Source organism: Thamnophis elegans, chromosome 2 (assembly GCF_009769535.1).
Source record: "Thamnophis elegans isolate rThaEle1 chromosome 2, rThaEle1.pri, whole genome shotgun sequence".
In the NCBI taxonomy this organism is placed as follows: domain Eukaryota; kingdom Metazoa; phylum Chordata; class Lepidosauria; order Squamata; family Colubridae; genus Thamnophis; species Thamnophis elegans.
In genome coordinates, this window is record NC_045542.1 from 97517746 (window position 1) to 97545480 (window position 27735).

The 27735-nt window shown below is 39.4% G+C and overlaps 1 protein-coding gene across 1 annotated transcript in view; it reads left to right on the plus strand.

Moving 5' to 3' along the window:
* Positions 1-27735, plus strand: part of CDHR2 (cadherin related family member 2) — a 44029-nt gene that overhangs the window by 1000 nt on the left and 15294 nt on the right. The window contains exons 2-15 of the mRNA XM_032239067.1: positions 3753-3821; positions 4457-4596; positions 12334-12387; positions 13028-13117; positions 15836-15925; positions 17362-17487; positions 19194-19337; positions 21546-21621; positions 22882-22988; positions 23157-23387; positions 25236-25391; positions 26200-26367; positions 26945-27006; positions 27127-27370. Of these exons, the coding sequence (XP_032094958.1) occupies positions 3753-3821; positions 4457-4596; positions 12334-12387; positions 13028-13117; positions 15836-15925; positions 17362-17487; positions 19194-19337; positions 21546-21621; positions 22882-22988; positions 23157-23387; positions 25236-25391; positions 26200-26367; positions 26945-27006; positions 27127-27370 (1757 nt within the window). The remainder of the gene's footprint in view (positions 1-3752; positions 3822-4456; positions 4597-12333; positions 12388-13027; positions 13118-15835; positions 15926-17361; positions 17488-19193; positions 19338-21545; positions 21622-22881; positions 22989-23156; positions 23388-25235; positions 25392-26199; positions 26368-26944; positions 27007-27126; positions 27371-27735) is intronic.

Consider the following 27735-nt stretch of genomic DNA (forward strand, 5'->3'; position numbering starts at 1 on the left):
TTTGTTTTCTATTCCTATTTATATATTTCTATTATTGTTTTGATGCTTGGACTTGTTCTGATTCATTTTATTATTGTTTGATTTATGGTCCCTAGGTAAATTAACCCTTCAGTCTTCATATTATCTTCCTAGGAGCCAAACAATCCTTCAATTTGTCTAAGTGTAGAGAAGGCGAGGTAGGGAGCTCTCTTCCAGGAAAGACACAGGTCAGGGATGAAGTGTAGTTTCACAACAGAATTGTGGATTTCTTGGATCTGAAACCCTCCAATTTTCCTAGGCTCTCTCCCACACTGTTGAGAATAAGGAAGATGGCCTTGGCAGAAATATGCAGGATCCTTTGTGTAGGCAAAAGGGGCTAAAGTGTTTTTAAAATTCAGAATAAGGTAATGTTTGGAAGCAACACAGACTGATGCCTCCCTGATTCAGTGAACTATAAGAAGGAGGAAGTCCAGCCACAATCAGACTCAGAACATTCTGTTATTGCAGATACTTTCGTTAAAACAGAATTTTAGTTTCCTGGTGGAGTTGATTTCCTGTCTGGTCTACCTAAGTGGGGCTGACACAAACTAGTAATCTGTTAATCTGTCATTCTAGTAGTTGTTACAGGTTCAAGCCCTATTTTTGTGAATTTAGATTTCACCATTTCTTTCCAGGAAACAAATATGTAGGAATAATTATAATATAGCATGTTAATTATTTTTTTAAAAATGAATTTCCTGTTCTGTTTTATTAAATATTTTGTAGTGTATATGACTAACTCTTTTGTTTCCATTTACTTATTGATTTCTCACTTTAGTATATTGTGAGAAAACTATTTTCCCATGACACCTATAATTGACATTATATTAACACTAACTTATTTTAGCCAATCTCAAACCATTATTTTTCCCAATCCATATTTAAAGTTTGCTTGCTTCTTTTTAATAACAAAATTAATTAATTAAGAAAAATAAGAAATAGCATGTTGTTCAGGGTTTATAGAAAGATGAGGTGTAAAATAGTGTGTGTAGGATTGTTATTCTCGGTTGAGGAACTGTCTCACAGATTCTAAGAGGTGTACTTCTCCTTTGAATCTTTTACACGGTAAGTAAAATTTTGCACCTCCTCATTTTTCGTTAGTTAGCTGCATAAGGAACTAGCTTCCAGCATAGATCAGAGTTAGCATCTCTACCTATCAGGCCACATCAATCTTTTCTATGTGACTACAAATAAATTTCCATAATAGTTTTATAGCAGGCCAGAGTCCATGCCAAGCTGGGATATTGACCTTTTCCTCCTCTTGCCTAGGAGCTCCTAGGCTTTATAAGGGATATAGATTCATCAACCGTTTGAAAAGATCCTATCGGTGCCAGCGCCAAGTGTATGTGACCATACCAGTGGTGGGTTCCTAACAGTGGTGGGTTTCAAAAAAATTTCGAACCTACTCTGTGGTTGTGGCCTCCTTTGTGGGAGTGGCTTGCTGGCCATGTGACCTGGTAGGAGTAGCTTGCCAGCCATGTGTTTTCTCTCTCTCTCTCTCTCTCTCTCTCTCTCTCTCTCTCTCACTCTTTCTCTCTCTCTCTTTCCTTCCTTTTGTCTCTCTGTCCCTTTTTTCTTTTTTTCTTTCATCTCTCTCTCACTTTTTCTTTCTTTTTTTCTTTTTTTCTTTTTTTCTTTCTTCCTTTCTTTCTCTTTCTCTCTCTGCGTGAGTCTGTGTGTGTGTGTGTGTGTGTGTGTGTGTGTGTGTGTGTGTGTTGGATTTCAAAATTTTTTGGAACCTCTTCTGTAGATGTGGCCTGCTTTCCTGGTCCACTGTTGGAACCTCTTCTAACCGGTTCGGTAGACTTGACGAACCGGTTCTACCAAACTGGTGCGAACTGGTAGGAACCCACCTCTGGTTCCTAACCAGTTTACTACCCATTCGCTTGTGCTCGGGCACACACAACACATCTACACATGCGCAGAAACATCTGGACGGGTGGGTGGAGTCTGCCGCTGCCACCACTACCAGTTCAGCTGAACCTGGAGCAACCCACCTCTAGACCATACCAGATCCTCTGTTTGTTTTGCTCCAGTTCTGCAAAATTGTGTTTTTCAGTATGCAGGAAAACAAAGCATCACTAGTTAACTTTTTTGGAATTGTGGGCTGACATGCGTGTCAAGGATGGACAGATGCAAAATAGCCTGAATTCCTGCCCCTTTTGTCCCTTATGTAGCAATGGCATTTCAATAAATAGGCTTGCCTAGCAAACTGTTCTGTGTTCTCCTCTCTTGTACCCAGCTATTAAAGATGCAGAAGCTCAATCAGTTTTTGTGCTAGGTTACCTTTCCCAAAGACTGGATCAAGGAAGCATGAACTAATTCTGGGTACAATGACTCTGTACTTGCATTTCATTCACAGTTTTGTTGGATGGCCTTGCAATTTTTTTGAAGCTCCAGGGTGATACCCAAATCCTCAAGGCTTTCATTGAGAAATGAGAGGACCCAGGAGCTGAATGGCAGTTCAGGAACCTTCCAAGCTCCTTTACATTAACAAGAGTAACTGTCATCTCTAGCCTTCCTGGAAACCTAAGAAACCGGTAACCAATATTCCAATCCAGCACTGAGTAAAAATTTGACTCCAAATTTCCACTGCTTCAGATGCATTTCATTAATGCTTTATTTTTCTAGAAGTTATTTCTTGAATACATTTCAACAAGCAAAATTTCCTCTCTTTGTGTGCTGCTTTTATATTGAGTTTTCCCCTTTACCATCCCATTTCTTCTGGGTCTATGTGGATAAATTTGTAAATTAGTCTTCTCTCTTTGGCTTGCACAATATGCTCCTTATGTCATACATTTTTCCTGGTTATGTTGGGCAGTTTGATAAGGGAGCATATTGAAATTCCGTGATAAACATAGACTCCCAGCTTGCAATGCCATAAAATATTGTTTGAGATAGGAGGTTTTTGTTGCTAATGCAATTTAGCATTTATTTAGCCACTACACCCAGAGAACATATATTTTTATATAATACTTGAGAGGCATGCTAAAGCCATAAAACATGAATATGAGTAAATATACATAGCACACAATTCTCTGTTGCCTTTTCATTGTGATAAAATTTTTAAAGGAACACGATTTCTGCTTTCCAAAGACAACATTCTCAGCAACAAATGTGATCTTACAAACAACCAGGGTGAGCAGTTTTATCTTCAAGATAGTTAATCCTTCCTTTCTGTTGTATTTGCAGATCTCCTTGACTCAGCAGGATGCTGTTGCTTTCATGGGTAGTTTTCCCTCTATTTCTGACATTAGGTAAGATTTTCTGTAGAAAAATTCTTCCCACACCTCTATGCCTGTTCATGTCGGCTGAGACATTACTGAGCCTTGGCATTGTATGGAAGAACATCCTCAAGTGAGAATTACAACCAGCACTACAATTGCTCATGGAGAAATGTAGGATTTACATTGAAGTAAAGATACAGTAAATCAGGAAAGCATCTTGGTATTCAACCTCTTTTGAAGAAAGTGAAGAGAGGTTGACGGAACTGTACATTTTCCACGGTCTTACTTGCTAAGACAAGACCATGATTGTTCTGGACCTCCCATTAAGGGTACCATTAAGTCCACTAGTCTTAGTCTACAGAGTGTTGGGAAATATGAAGAGCTATGGCAGGAGATATTATGAGGAAATCCAGATGAAGGAAGAATTAGAAGATTGGGTGGTATGAGTGGATGGGGATTGTCTTTTGTTCATAAAATCATAATTTCAGCTGACTCTCTTTCTTGCAGCATCCGCGAACCAAGCCCCAGAGTTCAACATGAACAGCACCCTTATGTTGCCAGAGGACACACCTGTAGGTTAGTGACAGAGAAAGCTTTGTTTGCAATGCAAAAAATGAAAGCCATAATTTCTATATTTGTCAATAGCATTTTTCATAGCCTTCCTCGGCTAAGACCTATAAATGAGACAGACAGTGACTCCCATCATTTCAGCCAGTGGTTGTGATGATGGAGGAGCTATAACCCTATGCATACTGAGGACATGTTAAGAGGATTATAGTAAGAGGACATGGTAAGAGGCTTCCAAAGTCTATCCAGACCTGCGTCCCCGAGTGGACGGGTGAAGTAATGAGAAGACTCTGTGATTATTAATATCCCTACATCGATTATTCATTATTTTGGTTCTGTTTTTATAGTTTTTAATATTTTTTTAAAAAATTTAACGATAAAGGTTTTAACTATTGTTTTAGTTTTGCTGTATGCCACCTAGAGTCACTATTTTATGAAATGCGTGGCTATATTGCTTAAATAAGTAAAATAAAATAGGAACCCAGAAACCATTCTGGTTTGTTTCAAAAGATGTGGCTTTAGTGAGATGACTGGAGGGTGTGTGTATGTGAAGTCTGTGGCCATAAGGATTCTTTTAAAACTGGGTATCTCTCCGGTTCTTTCCTCCCACCTTCTCTGCTTCTGGCCCTCATTTTTCATTGCAGGGACCTTGGTTCTTCAGTTGGTGGCAAAGGATCCTGAAAATGAACCATTATACTATAGCATTGCGGGTGAATATGCTTACTACTTCTCACTTGATAGTAGAACAGGCAACGTGACGCTGAAGCAACCTGTGGATTATGAGGTAAAGATATGAAGGGACATAACCAGGGATGGGCAAAGTGTGATGGCAACTCTGGCAGCTCCTTTCTGAACAAGAGGTAGACCTCATTCAGTGACCACAATTGGGAGTGCCAACTCAGTCATTAAGTGAAATTATTGATAAATGAATTTGCGATTGTATTTAATATCTTACTTCAGCTTTCCTTTCCTTAATGGACCTGCAAGGATCATAAGTGAAAGGATTGGTCATAAAGTTATTTTTTTATCACTGTGCTAACTGCAAACAAGTCACAAAGTAAGGACTACTTGAATTGCAAATGTGGCTTTCTCAATCTTTCCTTTGTATCTGCGTAAATCAGAAACATGAGCATTGTGTTAAAGATCTTGCACTATTTCTAGCATTATTATGCTTTTTGTTAGTGTTGTTGCTCCTTAACTGTCCCTGTAATGTAATGCAAGGGTAGGAAAGACGTAACTGTTCTCATTAAATATATAGATACGTAAGCACATAGGCATGCAAACTGAATCTACCATGGATGACATTTTAATAAACATAAATATTCAGTGTGTAAAGCCCATTTTGATAACTGAATAAAGTAAGGGATGGTGAATGGGTGGACATTAGCATGTGAAAAGCTCCATGCCTTTAAAAAAAAACACCACGTACTCTATTCCTCATATACAGTAGCAATTCCTTAGCAGATGCCATTGACAGGATCTCTTTAGCTGTCCCCTCAGAGCAAAGAAGGGACTTGAGGTGATTCTGCCATGACTGCAGAGAATGAATCAATCAATTTTTAAAAAGGAGATTAAAGGGGAACTAATAAGGGCAGAGGGACACTAAGATTGTGACAAGAGTGGATGGAGAAAAAAGGCTAATGTTCAGTGTCTTAAGACTGGTATTTCCTATACTAAGATGTGGCTATATGACATTTATTTTTAATATTTAAGTCTTTGTAAATAATGGAATGTTCATAATATATTACATAAGTTTTATTGCATTGACATCTGCATTGAAAGAATACATTGTACCAAGATTTATAACATTGCAATAAAAGAATTAAAAGGAAAAAAATCTGAAGTATATGGACAAGACCTTTTTAGCTCTCCCAAAAGTTGGCCACAAATCAAGTTGAAGGCAAATATAGGTGTCCCAGGATAATGCTGCAGGTTGCAATCTGGTCAGTTTATAGAAGTTGAAAACTACAGGATGGGAAACAAATAAGGTTTCCCACCCTGTAGCTCTCAACTCCTATAAACATCTTTGCTTTCTTATTTTTCTTTCTTCTCCTTGGTGTTGTGCTTCGTACTTCTGAATTTTCCACAACTCTACTTCAGGGGCTGCCACAAAGAAGAGGGAGTCAAGCTATTCTCCAAAGCACCTGAGGGCAGGACGAGAAGCAATGGGTAGGAACTAATCAAGGAGTGAAGCAACCTAGAACTAAGGAGAAATTTCCTGACAATTAGAACAATTAATCAGTGGAACAGCTTGCCTCCAAAAGTTGTGAATGCTCCAACACTGGAAGTTTTTAAGAAGATCTTGGATAGCCATTTGTCTGAAGTGGTGTAGGGTTTCCTGCCTAAGCAGAGGGTTGGACTAGAAGACTTCCAAGGTCTCTTCCCACTCTCTTATTCTATTGGTACATGTGAATTTGCTTTTAACTGCCCCTGAATTAGATATTAACTCATGTTAGCCTGAAAGACTTCAATAGATCTGTCCTTTATGAATTTATCCAATCCCTTTAAAGCCCAGATAATGTAGGAATGAATTCCACAAATTAACTACAATGTAATTTCTTTTGTTCTAAAATACATTCCATCCAGGTGACTCCTGATCCTAAGGTTCTGAGAGGAGAGAAGAGAAAAATGTCCATTGTTTTTCTCCAGGCCATGCATGAAGTCATATAATTTAATCATATCCAAGTCACCCTTTCTAAGCTAAAACGCTTCAAATGTTCTTTTTTTTTCTTGCAAGAAAAACATTCAGGCTCCCTGATCATTTGAGCTGCCCTTTGTGTAGCTCTGTTACTGTATATCCTTTTTCAAATGTGCCAGAATTATGTACATGTATGCCATATATTTATTTAAGGACATTATTCTCTTTGCAGTTTTTATTTACAACCTCTTTCTAATTATACCCGACATGGAATTTGTCCTTTCACAACTGCCTTTGTTGAATTCTTGGTTGTCACCCTAAGAACATTTCCCTTGTTATTTTCAGACAGCTCAGGTACCCCCAGTGCATTTGTGTAATTAAGAGTTGCTCCACTGTGTGCTTCTTTTGTCTCATTTAAATTAAAATGCATTGGATACTTGATTAATATTCATCTTTTTTTCTTGGATTACCATTGCCTGTAATTTGCTCAAAAGAGACATTAAGATGATTCGGTTTAAATTACTTACCTCCCACATGTGTCCTTCTTTCTTTTTCTTTCTTTTTTTTAAAAAGGTGTCTTCACAAGATCTTTGAACAGGAAGTAATCAGATTGACCCAGAATCAATCAAGATCCAAAGTACTGGAAATTTAGACTGTTGTTGGTTGCTTTTTTGAATCCTTCTTCAATGATTGGTGGAGGCTTGTTTTAGAAAAGAAGGAAAGATTGCCAAAAAAGAGAGACAGGAATAGTAAATTATAAATGCCTTCAACTTGTTCAAAAATTAATACTTTACTAATAAAAAATGGCATTTCTATTTTCTCATTTTTTTTCTCATTTCTATGAGCCAAGGTGGCGCAGTGGTTAGGGTGCAGTACTGCAGGCCACTTCAGCTGACTGTTATCTGCAGTTCAGCGGTACTAATCTCACCGGCTCAAGGTTGACTCAGCCTTCCATCCTTCCGAGGTGGGTGAAATGAGGACCCAGACTGTGGGGGCGATATGCTGACTCTGTAAACCGCTTAGAGAGGGCTGAAAGCCCTATGAAGCGGTATATAAGTCTAACTGCTATTGCTATTGCTATTTTATCTACACTGTACTTTAAATTTTACTATGTCTTTATATTTTTCTAGTCAGTCTTCAATATATTTCTTTATTATTGATTTATTTATTTTATCTTAAGCCCTATATCTCCCTATGGCCACTCTCTGTAGAGATATATTCAGAATTCAAAGTATCCTTTAGTCTTTTGTTATCTTAGGTTCTGCTTTCCATTTCTTCTCTGTTAGAGTCTTGGCTGTTTCTTCGTTGCTTCTGCTTATGTATTCCCAGCTGTGATTCTTGACTCTTTTTCTCTTACAAAACTTGACTCCAGCTGAGGAAACAGTAGAAAAAAACCATTTCCTTAGAGCCAGCTCTGAGGGAAGGAAATACCAGTTTGCACCCTCCAGTTCTAGTTTGTCTCTTTACTTCGACTCCTGGGCTTGGAGTTTGCCTATTCAGTCTATTCTTCTTCATGAGGTCTATGGCTGCAGAGAGCTCCAGATAGACACCTTGTTCCCCCATCCTCATCCTCCTTCTCCCCCACCTGTCCAATGCGGCTCTTTGACTGGCAACTGGATCATCCTGATGCTGTGGTATGTGCGTTTGTGTGCGTCTGCTTTATATTCAGCTCTGTCCATCTGTTCTTCCACAATGCCACATTGGTTACTTGTCACACCTTTGGCACTTTAAAGGACAAGTTATATCTTTGACATTTACGGTCTCAATTAGATACCAGGGAGAAAACTGGTGGTGTTCTATTTTTTTCCAGTAAACTAGATTTTATACCTTCTTTGACAACCAAAGCATTACTCTCTCCAGTGCCATATTGCCTCTTATCCTGCATCTTACTCGGACTTTTTAATTCATCCTTTTTAGATTGGATTGCTTTATGCATAGTACAGTTATGACCAATTCACAGCATGGTTATTTGGATTCTAAATCTGGTAATCAGCTAAGTCTTGAGCAACCTGACTAAAAGAGATACCACTGTGTCCTGTTGGCACCAGGTATCTCAAGTCTTTTGTATATCAATGTGATCAGGAGCTCTGTGTGCCCACTAAGCCAAAAACTCTTTTAGCTCTAGATATCAAATGCTTTATTGCAATTTATCCATTGTTTTATCGTCTCATCTCACCTTTGCTGCAAACAACAGCTTCTCAGCATGCATTCCCAAAATATTTGTAAGCCGGAAGGCTTCAAATTAAAGTTCTTTTCTTTTTTTCTATAGCTTATATACAGCAGTGACAACATTCATGCTTCCCTCTGTACCCTCATTCTCACAATATTTAATTTCTCATCTGTAACCAGAGGAATATCATCAACAGCATCTCCCTCAACTGCTGAACATCATCATTAACAACTCCCACACCCTACCTCCTTGTCCCATCCCAATCTGGGTCAAAGACTTTTAGCACAGACATCTAAGAAACATTATAGTAGCTCACCTTTAGAGGTACTTGTCCTCTATACACTGTAGACCAGTGTTTCTAGTCTGGGCCGCTGTAACATGTGTGGACACACTGGCTGGGGAATTCTAGGAGTTAAAGTCCACCGATCTTAAAATTGCTAGTAGATTACAATATCTTGTACAGTATATAGTGTAAACTGGGAGCCTAGTGTCCTGCAGATGTTTTGGTCTTGTCTTTCACTGTTGTCCATGCCATTTTGAGATTTTGGAAGTTGTATCCCTGAATATTAATGAGGGTCCAGTTTATTTATCCCTACTGTACAAGTTTTCTTATTTACTTGAAGACCTGCAAATAAAGTAGAAATAATGCATTGGTAATTAGCTATTGGAGTTTGTAAGCTTTTATTTGTCTACAAATCTGGACTGAAAGAAAACTACTGGCTTAAATAAATCAGGGCATAATTGATTTATTGGACCTTCTATATCTGGAATCATTTGCAGAAAAGATGGAAAGGGAGTAATAGACTGTGGGTAGGGACATAAATGATTCATAAATGAGGCATCTCAGCTAATCTGTCCTTGGGGAAGAAGTATTAATAAGAGATATGGTCTGGTTCATTTATTATTTCAAGTTATAATGCACCGTAATTTGTCTGTTCTGACTTAGTACCGCAGGTGAATCCAACCCTACGTTGCATAGGGAAGCAGATAGAACTTTGTCAGGATCGCATCTGTGAGACCTCCTTTGGTCCATTGCTCCCTATATTGTCCATGGTTCATGGAAGAGTAGAGAGTGTTAAAAAGAATCAAAGGAAGTCTAGAGCCCTGCTGGGGGGTAGGACTGGTCTATAAATCTGGTCAAACATGTATGATTTAGAACCACGATTAAGGCATAGCTTGTGGCAATAAGAACAGCAAAGTATCAACGCTTCTTCATTCTTATTGTTCCATAGAACAATTAATCAGTGGAACAACTTGCCTCCAGAAGTTGCGAATTCCCCAACACTGAAAGCCTTTAAGAAAATTTTGGATAGCCATTTGTCTGAAATGGTATAGGCTTTCCTGCCTAGGCAGGGTGTTGGACTAGAAGACCTCCAAGGTCCCTTCCAACTCTGCTATTGTATTATTGCGTCTGCAGAAGCCCCCTTGGTGACCTGGTTAAGATTACCCAGGCCCTTCTAGGAAAGGGGAGGGGGCAGAAGCCTATCTTCAGGGCCACACAGAGTAATTTTCTATGTATCTGGCAGATAAAGTTATTCAGATCTATTCCCAGTTGGATGCCAAACATGGGGCAAGCCCTGTGGAGATGCCCAGAGAGTGAACCTGTTCGATTGTCTAAAAACAGTTTGATCCTATTGGAGCTGAAAAAGTGAACATGGACCTTCAGATTGTAAATGCCACAAGATACGAACTAGATCTATGCCCTCCTTGACTGGTCAAGACTGCTTGGGAGATGACATTTGGGGGGAATGTCTATGAAGATTCTCAATCATCCAGGTCATAGTTGCTCCATAGGTGCTTTTTACCAAGTGGCAACTGGACTTCCTTAATTTTTTTTTCTTTGAAAACATTTTGCTTTTCATCCAAGAAGATTCTTCAGTTGTTATGCTAATCAAGTTGTAAGACATGAGTGCTGGTACTCCCCTTGCCCTAAATTTGTTGAAGGCAATCTTCTATTCACCCTAATAGAACTGAAGGAGGTTCTTGGATGAGAAGCAAAACTTTTTCAAAGAAAAACACCCAAGAAAGTCCAGTTGCCATTTGGAATAAAGCACCTTTGGGACATGACGTGTGGGTGAATATGAGCAATAGTGAATTCATCCTTGAGGGAGGGGGCATTTCAGCTTTGTTTAAAGAGAAGCTGGTGCACTTGTCCACAAGAAACCATTGCTGAACCTTGCCATTCTGGACAACTTTCAACTAGTTCCCCACCTTTTCTTTTTAGGGAAGGTAGTTGAAAAGTTGGTGTCACTACCACTCTATAACTTCAGAGGGTACGGAATGAAATGGATTATCTGGACTTTTTTCAGTCACGTTTCAGGCCTGGATGTGGGACACAAACACCATTTTTAAAGATTATCTTTGGTGGGAACAGGATGGGGATACTGCATCCATCTTTTTTCTTCTTGACCTCTCACTAGCTTCTGTTACCATTCACCCTTTCGATACAATATCCATTAGGGGTGAGGGCTCAGCTTTGTGCTAGTCCATCTCCTTCCCCGGAGGCTGGTCCCTATCAGTGTTGATAGGAAGTGAGAGGTCTCTTTTTTGTCACAGGATTCAGGGCTTTTTCAACATCTACATGGATTCACTAAGTGGGGCCATCTGCCATTATGGAATGATGTATCACCAGTATGCTACCCAGTTATACATCTCCATCCTGGGTGAACTATGCGATACTATTGTGTGCATTCTTGAGGCCTGAGAAAACTTGAGGTTGCGTGGGTCTGGATGGGGAACAACAGGCTTCAGCTGAACCTTGGTAAAATGGAGTGGTTGTGGGTAGGGAGCTCCTCTGTATGGACATTTAGCATCTTTAGCCTTGGATGGGGTTACACTGTCACAGACAGACCCTCTGCATAATCTGAGGATCCTCCTGGACTCACAACTCCTGCTTGAGGAGCAGGTGGCAAGCCTGGCTAGAAGGATCTTTGCTCAATTTTGTGTTGTGCACCAGTTACATCCTTTCCTGCATAGGGAGGCTCTCCGCTCAATTATTCATTCCCTGTTTGTCTCTCATCTGGATCATTGCAATGCACTCTAAGTGGGGTACCGCGGAAGAATATCCAGAAACTTCAGCTGATGAAGAATGTGGCTATGCCAACAATTTTGGATGAATATGTAACAGGTTTTCGTTAATACAGGTAGTGCTTGACCACAATTGAGCCCAACATTTCTATTGCTAAATGAGACATTTGTTAAGTGAATTTTGCCCCATTTTACAATCTTTTTAAGTGAATAACTGCAGTTCTTAAGTTAGTAACATGGTTATTAAATAAATCTTCCCCATTTACTTTGCTTGCCAGAAGCTTGCAAAAGGTGATTATGTGTCACTCAGACACTGCAGTTGTGTTAGATATGAGTCAGTTGCCAAACGTCTGAATTTTGATCAAGTGGTCATGGGGATGCTGCAATGGTTGTGTGTGCAAAATGGTCATGTCATTTTTTTTCCAGTGCTGTTGTAACTTTGAACAGTCACTAAATGAACTATTGTAAGTTGAGGACTACCCGTATGTTGCATCTTTGATATGATTTCTATGTTTTTCTATGTTTGTTTATTTATTAAATTTTTATGCTTCCCATCTCACTCTAAAAAGCAATGATATGGACAGTAAATAAATATGACTTATTTATCCCCCAGATTGAAACCAAAGTATGATCATCACGTTGGCACATCATTTTTAAAGTACTTCTGCTTTGCACTTTATTTTCAGCAAACAAGTGTTATCCTGCTCAACGTGCAAGTGACAGACAAGATAAATCTACCAGTAAGTAAAGGGAGAAAGTGTTGGGAGAAAGACAAATCTGGAGGGATACATGGGGCATAGAATCCCCATGGATGGGGAATAGGGCGATGAGGTGTATCTGCTATACCAGTGCTCAGTAAGGAGCTATAGCAGAGGTCTCCAAGCTTTGCTGGTTGGGAAATTCTGGGAGTTGAAGTCCGCCAGGCTTAAAGTTGCCAAGGTTGGAGGCCCCTGAGCTAGAGCACAGTTTGAGTGAGTTACACTTTGACTGAAGCCACTGAGATAAATTAAAATTAGTTATAGCATTGAGAAAAGCCTCCAACAACTCCGCTAGAGAACCAGACACAAAAGCAAATGTAACAGCTGTGCTGAAAACACTTCTGTGGCTGCAGTTTTTCTTATCCATTAACTTGCTGAGCTGCAACTGCTTGATTACGATGACAGTGATGATTGCATTTTTATATGCTGACTACTGGAGTTTTGCCTTTTATTCTGTTGACTAGTAGAGTTTCAAGTGTTATACTTTCGGGTCCAGGGCCTGATCTGTCTTGTATAAGGGTTATCATATCTCTACAGCCCTTTTCTACTCATGAATGCTGAAGCCCTTCCGTTTAGTCTCTTATATCATTTGTGTTTAACCTTCTTCTTTTTTTATCAACAGAACTCTAAAATAATCACTATCATTATAATTGACCGGAATGACAATAAACCAATATTCCAGAATGAACCTTATTTGATAGATGTCCCTGAGGTATCTAATGTCCATGTTATTTTCTTCTCAAGTTTATTCTAGAAAGGTTATTTATGTGTGACTGTGTGTCCCGTACAAATAATCCTCAAGTCACAATGGTAATTGGGACCAGAATATCCAATGCTAAGTGATGCACTCATAAAACATGACATTACATGATCACATTGCTTAGTGGAGGCTATTCTGACAATCCCTGTTGCTGTTGTTAACTGAAGCTCACTGGTCATTAGGGGAGGATCCAGATTGACCCACTCTGATCCAAGCTGTTCCCAGCTTGGGCCCTCTCATCCTGATCCTTGGAAAAGTAAGGCCCTCCCTCCTCTACCTCCTCTTCAAGTCCCTCCACCCATCTATCTCTCCACCTCCCATCTCTCCCCTGCTGGCTTTGCACTTCATGTGACCTGTTGCTTTATCCAAATCACATGGGGCTTTCCTGTGAGGTTTTGAAGCCTTCCAAAGCCATGCAAGAATTAGAAATGAAGATAGGGGAGATGGACGAGTGGGATTAAGCATTCCTGGGGTTGCAAATGCAAGTGGGCTGCCAAATGTCAGCATTTTGACTACATTACCAAGGGTGTGCTGCTGTAACTTTGGGGACCAGACATAACTACCATTCATTCAGCATCACCTTCATAACTTCTAAATCATCTCTGAACAAATTATTGTTAACTAAGAATTATAAACACAGTAAAAAAATTTTTTTAAAGTAGACCTGTACAACAATTGACTAAAGTTAATCATGGAAACAATGGAGATCAGAGGTGTTTATGTTTTGAAAATGAGTTCAGAGAAATGCTACAGAGCTCACCCCAAGCGTGAATACATGACTTTCCTGCCCCTCATAGAAGCAGCATCTATTGTATTCAATTTCTGTGGGAACTAAAAAAAAGGGATTAACCAGGGGTGAAATGGTACCGGTTCGGACCAGTTCACCTGAACCAGTAGTTTAAAAATGCTACCGGTTTGGGCGAATCGGTATTTCTGACGATCAGCTGTGACTCGCGATTTATATTAGCTAGAAAGCAGGATTTCCTGCTTTCTAGCTAATGTAAATCGCATGGCACAGCTGATTCCCCCCCCCCTCCTCGCTGTTCGCTTACCTTCGCATGCATACTTGGTAGGAGGTTCCGCCCACCCGCCCAGATGTCATCATGTCCATCTTTGATGCTCTGCGCATGCATGGAAGTTCCTGCACATGCGCAGATGGAGCACATGCAAGCGAAGTATGCACTCGCATTTGCGAACAAGTAGCGAAGGTTAATAGATTTCACCCCTGGGATTAACCTATCACAACTGCAAGGACATTATACCATTTGGATATCTATATTTGAGAAACAACTTCTGTATCCAACTCTGTCCATTTCAGCCACATGATTTCATTCTTACTGGACTCCTTTCTAACATAGTACTGTATATGCTAGCTATGACTCCTGTTACAAGCAAAGAGTGAATGAAGCTACTTTGGAATGGGAGTAAGAAAAATTAGGAAAAACTGCTGTTTTAAATAGCGATTTTAAGAACTTGTTGGATGAAACAAGTAATAATTTAAAATCAGCAGGAGATTTAAATGGGGATTTACAGTAGATTACTTAGATAATGATAGAGCCTAAACTGGCAATATGTTAAATCTGTGTCATGCAACATGATCTGTATATTTAAAACGGCTTAGACAGAAAGCTTCATTGCCATGTCAGTGGCAACTCTCCTCCCCTAGCCTAATTGCTATCAACATAATGGATTTTTGATATGATTGCAGCCAATTAAGGAAGGCTTAATTCTCTTTTCCCTATGTATTGCAATCCCAATTCGTGCAAAATAATTTAATTGTTATTTAATTAAATAGTAATTAAGCTATACATTATTTTGTGCACTGTAATTTAAACATAATGAATAATTAGACCATTTTCCTCTGACATTTTGATCTTGCCCCATTCCTTAGATGTTACCTCAAGTTTACTTCAACATGTAGAATGGTAGCCTTTGCATGTTAGACAAACTAAACCTGGATGCTCTTCAGTAATGAAATCAAAGGATAGAGAAAGCCATTTGTTTTCTCCAGCATCAGGGCTGGACTGAGACACAGAATGAGATGTTAGCCCTCATCTAGCTTCTTATATCCCAGAGAAATAGCCCCACATTACCCAAGCTTTTGCCCTTCAGAGATAGTGGGCTGTAACTCTTCAGTTGCCCTCCTGGCTGACTTTTCGATAGCTTGCATTTGTTCACATTGTCAGGATATCATGACTCACATACATGGAAAAGGCTAAGGAAGAATGCCATAACTTCTAGTTTTGCCATTCTTTTTTTTCCAAACAACCAAGGGATTTACCTTATTAGATAATTTTTAATACAACTATGCTCGTTTCCAAGATAGTCCACAGCTAGTACTTTGGACCTTACAACACCTCCTGCCTATTGATTAAAGCAGCCTGATTGCTTTAAAGCACTCAGTAATGGTGCCACTGTTTTAAGGAATGCACTAGTCAATGCAGCTCTTCAAGTAGTGGTGGTACCTTTTTAAAGGTTCACTTTGTTTAATCAAAGCAGAAAAGTGTTGCCCTTCTGTGAGGTCCAAGGCAATTATTCAGAATCATTTTTCAAAGCATGTGTGGTTCTGTTAAATGATTTGTATATTAGCTTTGGATGTTATATGTAGCTTCTGTTGCTCTTCTTTCGACTCCAACCTTCAAGTCTGCAAACCAATTAACTTTGTTCCAGAACACAATAATTGGTACCCAAATCTATGATGTGAGAGCTGTGGATATTGACAGTGAAAATGCTGGACGGGTATCCTATGAAATCATAGAGGTGAGTGGGACCCCACAATCACAGTGAGGGAAGGATGCTGTAACCCGTATATATAATGAATCCTGGCAGATGCCTTGTGAGATACGAATCCTATTCAAGGTTCTCCATTGCTGGCATGGTAATTCAAAACCTGACACTTTTGGGTAGGGTCATTTATATATCTACCTATGTCTGGGCATTCAGCAACCCATTTCCTTTGAGAAAAACTGTCAAACTGTAGATCACATTGTAGTCAGTTTATAAGCTGAGTGCATATACTACTCCAATATCTGATTATTTTTTTCACATAAACAAAGCTGTACTTCAATGGTTACATTACCTAGAGATTGGTATCTGAATATAAATTTTTTTAAATATTCGTATTTTACTGTTTTTTTTCAATCCAGATGAAATGTTAACATAGATTGCAAGTCCATATGTCATATGCCAAATAGGTAGGTAGGTAGGTAGGTAGGTAGGTAGATATATATAAGTGAATGTCCTAATGCTGGCATTTTGAATATAATCTGTAATGTCTGTCCAACGGCACTTATGCAGAAATAGATTCTTAGGATTGTGAATTTCCCCATTTAATGCATTAATTTAATACATAAAGCCACTTGTAAGCTATCTTTCTGAAAGTAAAAAGTGCACATTTCTCTTTGAGAAATACTTCTCAGAAGAATGTATGTTTCTGAGAGTTCCAAGCAAAAAGTGTACTGTAGCCACAATTGCAGAAGATGCTTATATCAAGGCCATTTAAAGACAGCCAGGTTAACTTACATAATTTACATAATCATATTGGAGAATTTTGGTTAAAATCTATCTCTGAATTTGTGTTAATAAAAATGGAATTCAAAAGAAGTTACATACAGTACAAGAATTTCAAAAGTTAGTTGGAAATAAAAACCTATGAAGATATTTAAAGACTGTTACCTTTTAAAATTGTAAACAGAATCTTGATGAGACATATCGCTAGTTCTCATCTTTCAACCACAATTGGGATCAGAATTTCGGTTGCCAAGCAAGGCAGTTGTTAAGTGAGTCTCATATAATTTTGCACCATTTTTGCCATGGTTGTTAAGCAAATCACTGCAAGTGCTAAGTGAATCACACGGTCAATACGTGAATCCAACTTCCTCCGTTGACTTTGCTTGTCAGAAGCCACTTGGGTAGGTGGAAATGGTAATCACATGACCCTGGAGCGCTGCAACCATTGTTACTACATATTGTACACATTGCTACATAAGCTGAGAATTCACCTGACCATTGGTGAAGGTTATTTTGCCGGTTGAGTTTGTCTGTTATAAATAGATATACTTCCCCCACTCCATCAACTAATTTATAATATCTTCAGGACTTCCCACAAAGTCATCCTTGAGGAATGTGTTTTTTATTCAAGGCAAAGTTTTGTATTTTGTTACTGTTCATGTTTCTACCATGTGACTCCTTTACAGGTCATTCCAAACAGTGCAGAGAATCGTCAGCTTTTTAACATTCTGCAAAATGGCACTGTAGTGTTGAATGGCTCACTCAGCTACAACAATAAGAGCACTTTCTATCGAATCAAGATCTTTGCTACGGTGAGGTTCAGGAATATTCAGAGGCAGGGGAGGGGTAATAATCTCATTTATGTGGAAAAGAAAAACTAGGTGCTTAATTGTCATGAACAAGGCACTGTGCCTAGTAGCTTTCAACTGGGTTCTTTGACAAGGATTTGTATTGGTGTTCCAACAGTTAGCCCGTGAGTGTGCTAAGACTGCAAATCCTAGAATTCACACATAGCATGGAGTTGTAGTCCCAACATTGTTGGTGAAAACTGGATAGGGGACTCCAGCATGAGTATTTCTCTCTCCCTGGTATGTCTTGCGCAGGTTTATGGGGATATGACTAACAACAGGGCAACAAGTAGATGGGATTATGTAGTATGTTTTGTTAAGCATTCTGTTGAAAATTTAGGTCATAGATTAACCAAATCAGTGGAAAGGCCCTGTTGTAACAGAGGCTGTCCTTCCTCCTCCTCCTCTGGAACTGCACCATGGCCCACTCACCAATAACCAAGCAAGTGCCCAGAGTGCAGAATCCTGAGGAGCTTTTCACCAACTTGGAGCACATTGGGAAGGGCTCCTTGCTCCTTCAAAACATCAATACCTGAAAGCAGCAGTTCAGGGTTGTTATTAAAATAATCAATCTTGAGGAAGCCAAGGATGATATTTTTAGATTTTTTTTTTTTTTAGATTTTATTTAGCATTTATAGGCCGCCCTTTTCCCTGAGGGGACTCAGGGCGGCTTACAATAATAAGGGAAGGGGAGTGAAGACAAAATATAGAAAAAAAAATGTGAAATAACTAAAAAGTACTAAAACACAACATTCACTCAGCATTCGGGAGGGGCAGAAGAGTTTATCCCCAGGCCTGACGGGCTAGCCAGATCTTAAGGGCTGTACGGAAGGCCTGGACTGTGGTCAGGGTACGAACTGACTGAGAAGGCTCTCCTCCGGGTAGTCGCCAGTCGGCACTGACTGGCGGATGGAATATTGATTACATCAGCAGGAAATAATGGTTCTCAGCCATTGTGATAGTCCTTACGTTACAAAATATTGTGGTTTGAAAAGCACAAAGTTGTGAATAATAATGGAATATTTAGGTAGGGGTTTGGCTCTGGATTTGGCCTATGCTGGCCATTTGATGAATTTCAGATTTATAGGATGCTTTATTGCCATTTTTGAGTTTTTAAAAATCTGTTAAAACTATGCAAACCATTTCTTCTTTTGACCCCCCCTCACACACCCGCAAATGGACCTTTCAGAGATATATTTATTGTTGTCTTATATTGACTGGGTTCATTAAAAATCTAGACCAATATATTTTTAGATATTAGATTGTGGAAGTTAGTTTGCTAGATTGTTTAGATATTGAAAAACCTCTAGAACAATTATATTTGGAAAACTTTGATTATCTGGCAGATGCTGCATTTTAATTCAACTACATTTTAAGTAGAGTAATATCCTACACAGGATAAAGGTAGAGTAATCATGTTATTTTATAACATTATAGCTGTGTGTGTGTCTGTGTGTGTGTGTGTGTGCGCGCTGGTCTTGTTATATTCAGGTCTTTTCCCATATAAGATTGAGCAAAAAAAAATCAGAATAGATGTTTTTCAGGGGCAATCTCTCAGATACTCTAGGCATGTTTTCAGTTACCTCAAAATACAAGGATTCATCACAGTGCTACCATAAATAGGTAAAATGTCAATTCAAATGACTTATGGTTGCTTCTGTGTATTCTAGGACAATGGAGGATTGTTGCATGGTTCTTTTATCTATCAGAACAATACGGCTTATATATCTGTGACAGTTATTGATGTTCCAGATCTGGACCCACAGTTTTTGGAAGAGCCATATGTGGCCTCAGTGTCAGAGAACTGCCCTCTGGTAAGAACTTTCTCACCTGTGTATGACAAAACCTGGCTTTCAAATCTTAATTCTTCAAAATTTCCTACTAAATCCATTTTGGGGCTAAGCATAGTAAAATCACAGGATGGCATTGAAATTAAACATATAAACAGAGGCATAATATCAAAAGCCTACATCATTCGAAGATGTTTCCTTCTAAAATTTCTCAGCAGGTAGCTCAGCAATTGCCATTGAGAAGATTCTGTCTTATCTTCTAGAGGTGAGGATCTTTTTTTCCCCTTCCAAAGTCAGAAATCATTGGCAGGTGGATTCAGAAAGTGGTCCTTCCATTTAGGGCTAGGGAGTAATTTGTTTCTTCCTGTTCGAGGAGACATCTTCAGTGCGCTTTGAATAGTGCATAGTTGCAAGCACTTTACGTCATGCATAGTAGTGGGTTCCAGCAGTCACTACTGCTGGTTTGCTTGTGGGTGCAGAACATTAAAAATTGCTCTGCGCATATGTAGAAGCAAAAAACAAGATGGCGGCACCTATGGTGGCGCTGGGAGAACTGGTTCGGGGGTGTGGCCAAACCACTACCGGCTGAACCAGTCCGAACTGGTAGGAACCCACCACTGGTCACGCATAGTTGCAAGCACCTTGAGAAATTGCATACAAGAACCACATGAATGCCGCTATGTGCTGTCAAACACCTTTTTATCTTATATCTAAAGTGCTGTATACTACTACCTCATTTATCCTAGTCCTACACCATCCTAGTTTTCATTGGTGCATGGAAACTATTAGAGTGCCAGTGGCATTAATCCAAATCTTATATAATGTACAGCTCATTTTGTGGTTGCTGAAGTTTTTAACCACCTTTATAGATAATTCATCAGAGCATGAATTACTATAGCCAGAATTTTATTCTCCAAGATTAATTGCAGATCTCATATCACACGAAGATATACAAATACCCCAATCTTCTGTATATTGTGATCATCATCAGAGGATCCAATGTACATTGCTTTTCAATGACCACCATGTATCACTTTGTACTAAGCTGCAAAGTTCAGGATTATAGTATGACATCCTGAGAAGAACAGCCTATGAGGAAGAGGAGGATTTCTAAACAAAAGAAAACTGGATATTGTGACATCACTCGAAGATCTCACTTAAAAAAAGACAGACGGAAATTAATAATAACAGGTGATGAAATCCAGTTCTGCGTTTGTGAATCCTCATTTTGCCTCTTGTGTCCTTTCCCTTGAGGAAAAAATGTTTTATGTGACAAATTCCTTGTGTCTAATCAAAGTATTCATCTTCTACCAGTCATTTGGTTCTAGTATTTTTTTTTATAATTCAAAGTGAACATGCTGAATACATGCTTGATCTAATTCCCCTTCCTGCAAGCCAACCTGTTGATATCTTTAAGTTTTGAATGTCATCAATATCTGCTTCCAATATGAATCCAAATAAAAGCACATAGTATATGAATGAATTCATGCTGACAAAATGTTTTTTTTTTTAAAAAAAACCAGCCAGAGTAGATTTTTGAGTGCTTTTCCATTGCTTCTTGTCATAGACACAGACATGGAACAATTGTATTGTCACTTTGAATGTACACTAATTGGCATGCAGTAAAATGAAATTTCATTGCATACAGCTCTCAAAGGGTTACCACCTCCAATATACACTACATAAACATGACAAAATAAATAAAATGCAAAATTATGCATATGCCCACATATGTTGTATGACACAGAGAAAAAACACAGTCTAGTTCGGATACATGTACATGGTGAGAAAAATGAATCTTGTGCATTTACTAGACGGATGGCATAGGGAACAAAGCTGTTATAAAATCTGGAAGTCCTGCTAGAAATACTTCAAAACCTCCTCCCAGAGGGTAGCAACAGAAACAGATCGTGAAGTGGGTGTGGGGGTCTCTAACAATGCTTTGAGCTCTAAGCAAATAGTGCTTATAAGCAGTATCCTGAATAAACTGTCCGCTGGAGATCAAGAGAGAATTGTATTTTTAGACATCTGAAATTATCTTCCTGAACAGGAATTATTTATCTAGAAGGTGGATCACTTTAATTTCTTGTTGGAAGATTATTTCTTTTTTATAAAGCTAGAATTGTGCATAGCTGTAAGGGTTGATGAACACATTAGCAAATCAGGTTCTTTCTTTATATACTGTGGGGATACAAAATATGTTATATCTTATTCAGGCTTTCTTCTTTCTAGGGTACTCCTATAATGACAGTATTGGCCATTGACAAGGACACATCTGTGGATGATATAATCCTTTACAATATCACCGGTGAGTAAAGAGTCTAGGGAAGAGGGATATCAGGTGTACAGACAGGATCAAGTTTATGATCCGTTGTCTACAACCATGAAATTAATTATGCATATGCCTCTAATTTTTAATTACTATATCGATACTTTATGTCTACAAAATGCATAGCAGCACCCTTATGCTTAGGAAATCATAGCTGATGTTCAGTCCTTTCCTGACACATTATTTTATTCATTAAAGCAGAAAGCCTGGCTCCTATCACATTCTTTCCAAATTGTCTTCTTGGCTTCCTTTGCATTATAACTTTTCCTATAGTTAGATGCTGTATGTAATGTCTCCTATATATAGCAATAGCAATAGCAGTTAGACTTATATACCGCTTCATAAGGCTTTCAGCCCTTTCTAAGCAGTTTACAGAGTCAGCATATTGCCCCCAACAACAATCCGGGTCCTCATTTTACCCACCTCGGAAGGATGGAAGGCTGAGTCAACCCTGAACCGGTGAGATTTGAACAGCCGAACTGCAGAACTGCAGTCAGCTGAAGTAGCCTGCAGTGCTGCATTTAACCACTGCGCCACCTCGGCTCTGTTGAACTTAAATTCTCACAAGGCCACTCCACTGCTTATCCATGCAATGGGCAATTCCAGAAATAGTCTCATCGCTTAATCTTGACTATGTTGGATGGCTGCAGTCTTTTTCTTGCCTCTCCATGCCAAGAGGTGGAGGAAGAGGGTGTCAGAGGACCTTCTTGAGGTCCTATAACACACCATGTGGTTAGAAAATTGTTCTTATACAAAGGATGCTTTTTTTCAGGAGGCAACTGGATAGTGAAGAATGGAAGGATTTATATTCCTTGCAAACAGCTAGTCATTTGTATCCTTTTAGAGGGTCGTTGAAGCATTTGGAGGTTTATCTGTGTCCTCGGGTCACCTTGGTTCCTGTAGTCTGCAATATTTTTTTTTGCAAATACCAGCTGTCTGCAAGGAATATAAATGCTTCCATTCCCTGCTATCAGGTCAGAGCTGAAGAAGCTTCTTGGATGAGAAGTGAAACTTCTTCAAAGAAAAAAACAAGAAAGTCCAGTTGCCTCGTGAAAAGAGCACCTTTGGGACAACCATGATGTGGATGACTGAGAATCTCTACAGACTCTTATACAAAAGCACACCCCTTTCCGGAGGTCCAAATTAAAAGCCAAACACAATGGCCATCCTTAGTGAAGGATTACCGTAACTTTTCCAACACTGCTGGTAAGCCGCTTTTCTGATTATCTCCCTCTCTAGATGCCAGCAGCCTGTTTGCAGTGAACCAGTCCACAGGAGTCATCACTGTGAATAGTGACCTGGACCGAGAAGGTGTGCCAGGTGAAGAGGTGCAATTTCACATTGTTGTGAGTAGCAAAGCAGCCCTGGGAAATGGTTGCTTACTCTATGTCCTCCTTTACTCCTACTTTTTGTCAAAGGCCTGTTAGTATATGAAAATCTTTTAGTATACAAAAGCATCAAATTACTAAACTATAAGTAGACCTCCAAACTCTCTCTCTTGCTTCAATGGACAGGCTCAAGAAAAACACCTGAACATTTACCACCAAGTGGCACAAGTGACCTCCCAGGTGACCATCCATATCACCGATATCAACGATAACAAACCTCAGTTTTATTTATGCACGGCTCCTCCCTGCAACTTCACAGGCCCTATAGACGTCGATGTTTTAGGTCAGATCGAGGAACATGCTTCTGCCAGAACACCTGTGGCCAACCTCAGCATTGTAGCCTATGATCCTGACAAGGTGAGCATTTGGGGATTTGGGTGGCCTTTTATCTTTCATTTTTATCTTGCCTTTGCTTCAAATGCTCTAGGTGGAATTACAAGGTGGACTCCTATAGTGTAGTTTATCTCCACAGCACCAGCCCTGCAAAGTAGATTGGGCCAACAGCAATCAACTGCCGAGGTGGCGCAGTGGTTAGGGTGCAGTACTGCAGGCCACTTCAGCTGATTGCTATCTGCAGTTCAGCGGTTCTAATCTCACCAGCTCAAGGTTGACTCAGCCTTCCATCCTTCCGAGGTGGGTGAAATGAGGACCCAGACTGTGGGGGCGATATGCTGACTCTGTAAACTGCTTAGAGAGGGCTGAAAGCCCTATGAAGCGGTATATAAGTCTAACTACTATTGCTATTGTTAACTGTTCCCTAGTCAGTGATTTTCCATGGCAGAGTGTGTAAACACCCTGGGTCTTTCCAATCTTAGCCTAACATCTTAACTGCTACATAACAGTGGCTGGATTAGGCATCTTCATGTGGTTCCTGCAAAGCTAGATTAAAAAAAAAAAATCAGTTTAGAACTGGATGTGATTGACCATCTGGCAAAACTAGCCTGCTGTTTCATTCACTGAAAACTAGGACTAAACTAGGAATTTGGACTAAAGGCAGATTTAAATTCTTTTGACCAACTAGCACAGGGGTGTCGATTTCATTGAAGGCCGCATCAGGGTTGTGTTTTACCTCAGGGAGCCGTGGTGGTGGTGGTGGGTGGGCCTGACCAGGATGGGTGTGGCCAGCTCATTGTCACTCATGACGGGGGTGCCTGTGGTGGCCCGAGTGCTCTGCCAGCAAAAACAGAGCTATTGAGGGCCGCACGTGGCCCTCCTGAGCTCCGTATTCACTGGCGAGGCACCATGGGGTGGTCTTTTGCTGTTAACAGGATGGCCCTGTGGGCCAGATCTAAGCACCCTGCGGGCCTTGAGTTTGACATCCCTGAACTAGCACATAACAGAATTAGGCTAAGCAGCATTGGATCTCCTTAGTATTTGGATTGTACACCACCATGAAATAACTGTGTTGTAGACTAAATTAGAAAGTTAAAAATTATTAAACCCTCTGAAGAAAGCAATGGGAGAATATTTCCATGCTTTGCCAGAAAAGCCTTCCTGAAGACGTGTCTATGAAGTCACTACGTAGGAGTTGAATTTGGCTTAAAGAAAACTTTGTATCTGAAAAATTCCTATAAGTGGAAAATGTGCCTGTTGTTTGAGGCAGTGGAACCCACATATCTCTTTAATTTTTCTGAATTATGAACATATTTCATATCATCCCATTGGATTTGCCAATACAGTAGAGTATAATCCCACAAATGAGCTGGGAAGTGTTCATTGTTGCATTAGGTCTGTGTTAGCTGAAATCAAGTCACTCCAGTTAAATAGTAAGGCAATCAATCATTGTTTTTGCCAGCAGTAACGTCTCTCTTTTATCTGTTTTAAATATAGTTACCGAATGCTCATCTGCGTTCAGAACACAAGCTAAATGTTCAATTAATTGCTTTGTCTCATTTGATCAAATATTTTAATATGCTTTATTGTAACATTGAGAGGTAGGTCAATGTCAGACCAAGATCATTCACTTTTTGCTTTTCTAGGAGATTGTCACAAAAATCTTGTTTCACAACTGAAATTTTGCAACTCCAGGAAAATTCAGGAGTGAATTCAGGCAAACAGACAGAAGAAAAGAAAACCCATACACTGCTATCTGCTTATTTTCCATTGTCAAAAATCCAAATCAGCTGTCACTCTCCTGGCTGGTACTAATCAATTCTCCTGGTTGATACAGTTCTTTCGGAATGTCCTCTCTTTTCTCTTGAAAAGGGTGAAAATGGAACTTTCCAGCTGTTCCTGAGAGGTCCTGATGCACCAGCATTCTCAGTGTCACCCAGGCAGATTGTAAACGAAGGCACCGTTCAAGTGATAGTGATAAATTCAAACCTTGTGGATTATGAAACTGCAACTACTATGAGTGTGGAGGTGAGAAAAAGAGAAAGGTGGGAAAGATCCTTTGATCAAAATGTAATCAAAACCAATGTTTTAACATTCTTTCCTCTGAGCACTGAATTACTCCCTAGACAGCTTTACTGTAGGTGAGGTGTGAGGAATACTTAGTACATTTGCATCTGTACTCTGCAGATCTCAGACAATGTGGAACTACATGTTCTACTATGAATTATGCAACCAAATAATCCCTATCCAGCTGCTGCCAAGAATAAGGTTACCCCTTCTTCAGAAATGTCAAAATTTGTTTGTTTGTTTGTTTGCTGCCCATCTCGCTGTGGGATTATTCTAGATAGCTTACAATAATAAATGTAGATCTGAATTTGGGGAATGGGAAGAAACGCTGAGCCACTAAGCGGAGACTTAAGTCCTGAGAAAGAAGAAAGCATAAGAAAAGAACTCAAAACAATTCTGCTTTGATTCTGTTTGGTTTAAGATTGAGCGGAGGGGAAGCGATTGGCTTCTTCAGATTCTTCTATTCTTTTTGGTTACAATTCTATCCAGTTACACAGCATCTCTGTTGTTTCTTGATCTTGCTTAACTCAAAGGGACTAACAGGGGCTAAACAATGTGCATGAGTTCTGATGGCCCTGCCTGTTTCTATCTGATATGGTAAGATTCACCCTGAAGGAAATTTTCTTCTGATTAGGAGTATCTATTATTTATTTATTTACTTATTTCATATTCATTCATTCATTCAATTTCTATGTCACCCCTCTGACTGATACAGTGACTCTTATAAATGAGGTGAGCGCAGTAATTTGATGCTTTTGTATGCTAACAGATTGTAGCAAATGATACCAGGAGGAAAGATGATTGCTGCTCTTCTGTCACGGTGACCATCCATCTTCTTGACATCAATGATCACAGGCCTGAATTCAGACAGACTGACTACAAGCTCTTTGTACTGGAAGAGAGCCCACCTGGTTCCATTGTAGCTTATAATATCACAGTAAGAAATCTCTACGCCTTTTGGAGCTCCTGGTGTTAAAGACGATGGAGATAGAAAGGCCTATTATCTCTATGACTTTATGGCTGTTTTGCACCTCTAGGATATTATGCTCCTTGTTTCTCCACAACCTGCACATTTCTTTAACCTTCTATTCAGTCATGTCCAATTCTCTGGAAAAATCTCTGCAGTTTTCTTGGCAAGGTTTTTCAGAAGTGGTTTGCTGTTGCCTCCTTATTAGGATGGAGAGAAAGTAACTAGCCCAAGGTCACTAAGTTGGTTTGTGACCTAAAACAAGACTAGAACTCACAGTCTCCTGATTTCTAGACTGATGCCAACCCCTACACCAAAATGACACTCTATCCTGCACATACTGTAGATATATTTCAATTTTTCTTCTATAAATCTAGCAACAACTGATTTGGCCTTAAGACCTGCTATTAATCCATTCAGACCAATTACAGTATTTATTAATAGAAAGGAAATCTATTTATATCCCAATTCCCTCCTTTCTGAGATTCAGACTTCAAATCCTGATGAACCTATGATAAACAAATGGCTTCTTCTTCTTTTTTTGCAGGCCACTGATCCAGACAGTGGAAAGTTTGGAGAGATCACCTACCAATTACTGCCTAAGAGCATGTAAGTATATACAGTGCAATAATTATAGCAGAGAGGAACAGAAAGAGCATGTGACAACATTTTCTTGCTAAGTGAGTGTGATCACACAATTAAAGATATGCTTGTTTATCTGTTTTGCAGCCAATCAGATTTCACTGTGAATTCAATGAACGGTACAATATTTGTGGCCAATGGCAGCAAAATAAATTGGGGGATGCGCCCTGTCTATTATGCCACTTTGCAAGCAATGGATGGTGGTGGGTTGATTGGTTCTACCCAATTGGAGATCACAGTGATTGACATCAACAACAATCCTCCGGTTGTGATAGGTTCCTACAACTTCATGGTAATTGAGGGCAACAGCATCGAGCCTATCCAGATCCAGGTAAAGTTAAAATGCCAGCTTCCTTTGTCTACTGAAACAATCTCCAAACTAATAGCATTTTCAAGCAAAACAAAATGCAATAGTTTGCTTCTTAGAAGAAATAATAATTCAATTATAGATTAGAAATATGGAAGTTTACCTTTGAAGCTGAGATTTTTTCACCAAATGTGACTGCCCTCTTTCTTTCCAGTCCTACTTCAAAATTATGGAACATTGGAATGTGATATTATGAGCATTTGTGTTTTTTAAGGATGTCATTTTCAATCATTCTAGAATATAGACAGTAACTTCAGAATGCCACAATTATAGGTCATTTAACTTTGGGTTTAAAAGAAATAGTTCTTTCAATGCAAATAAAAACCTAT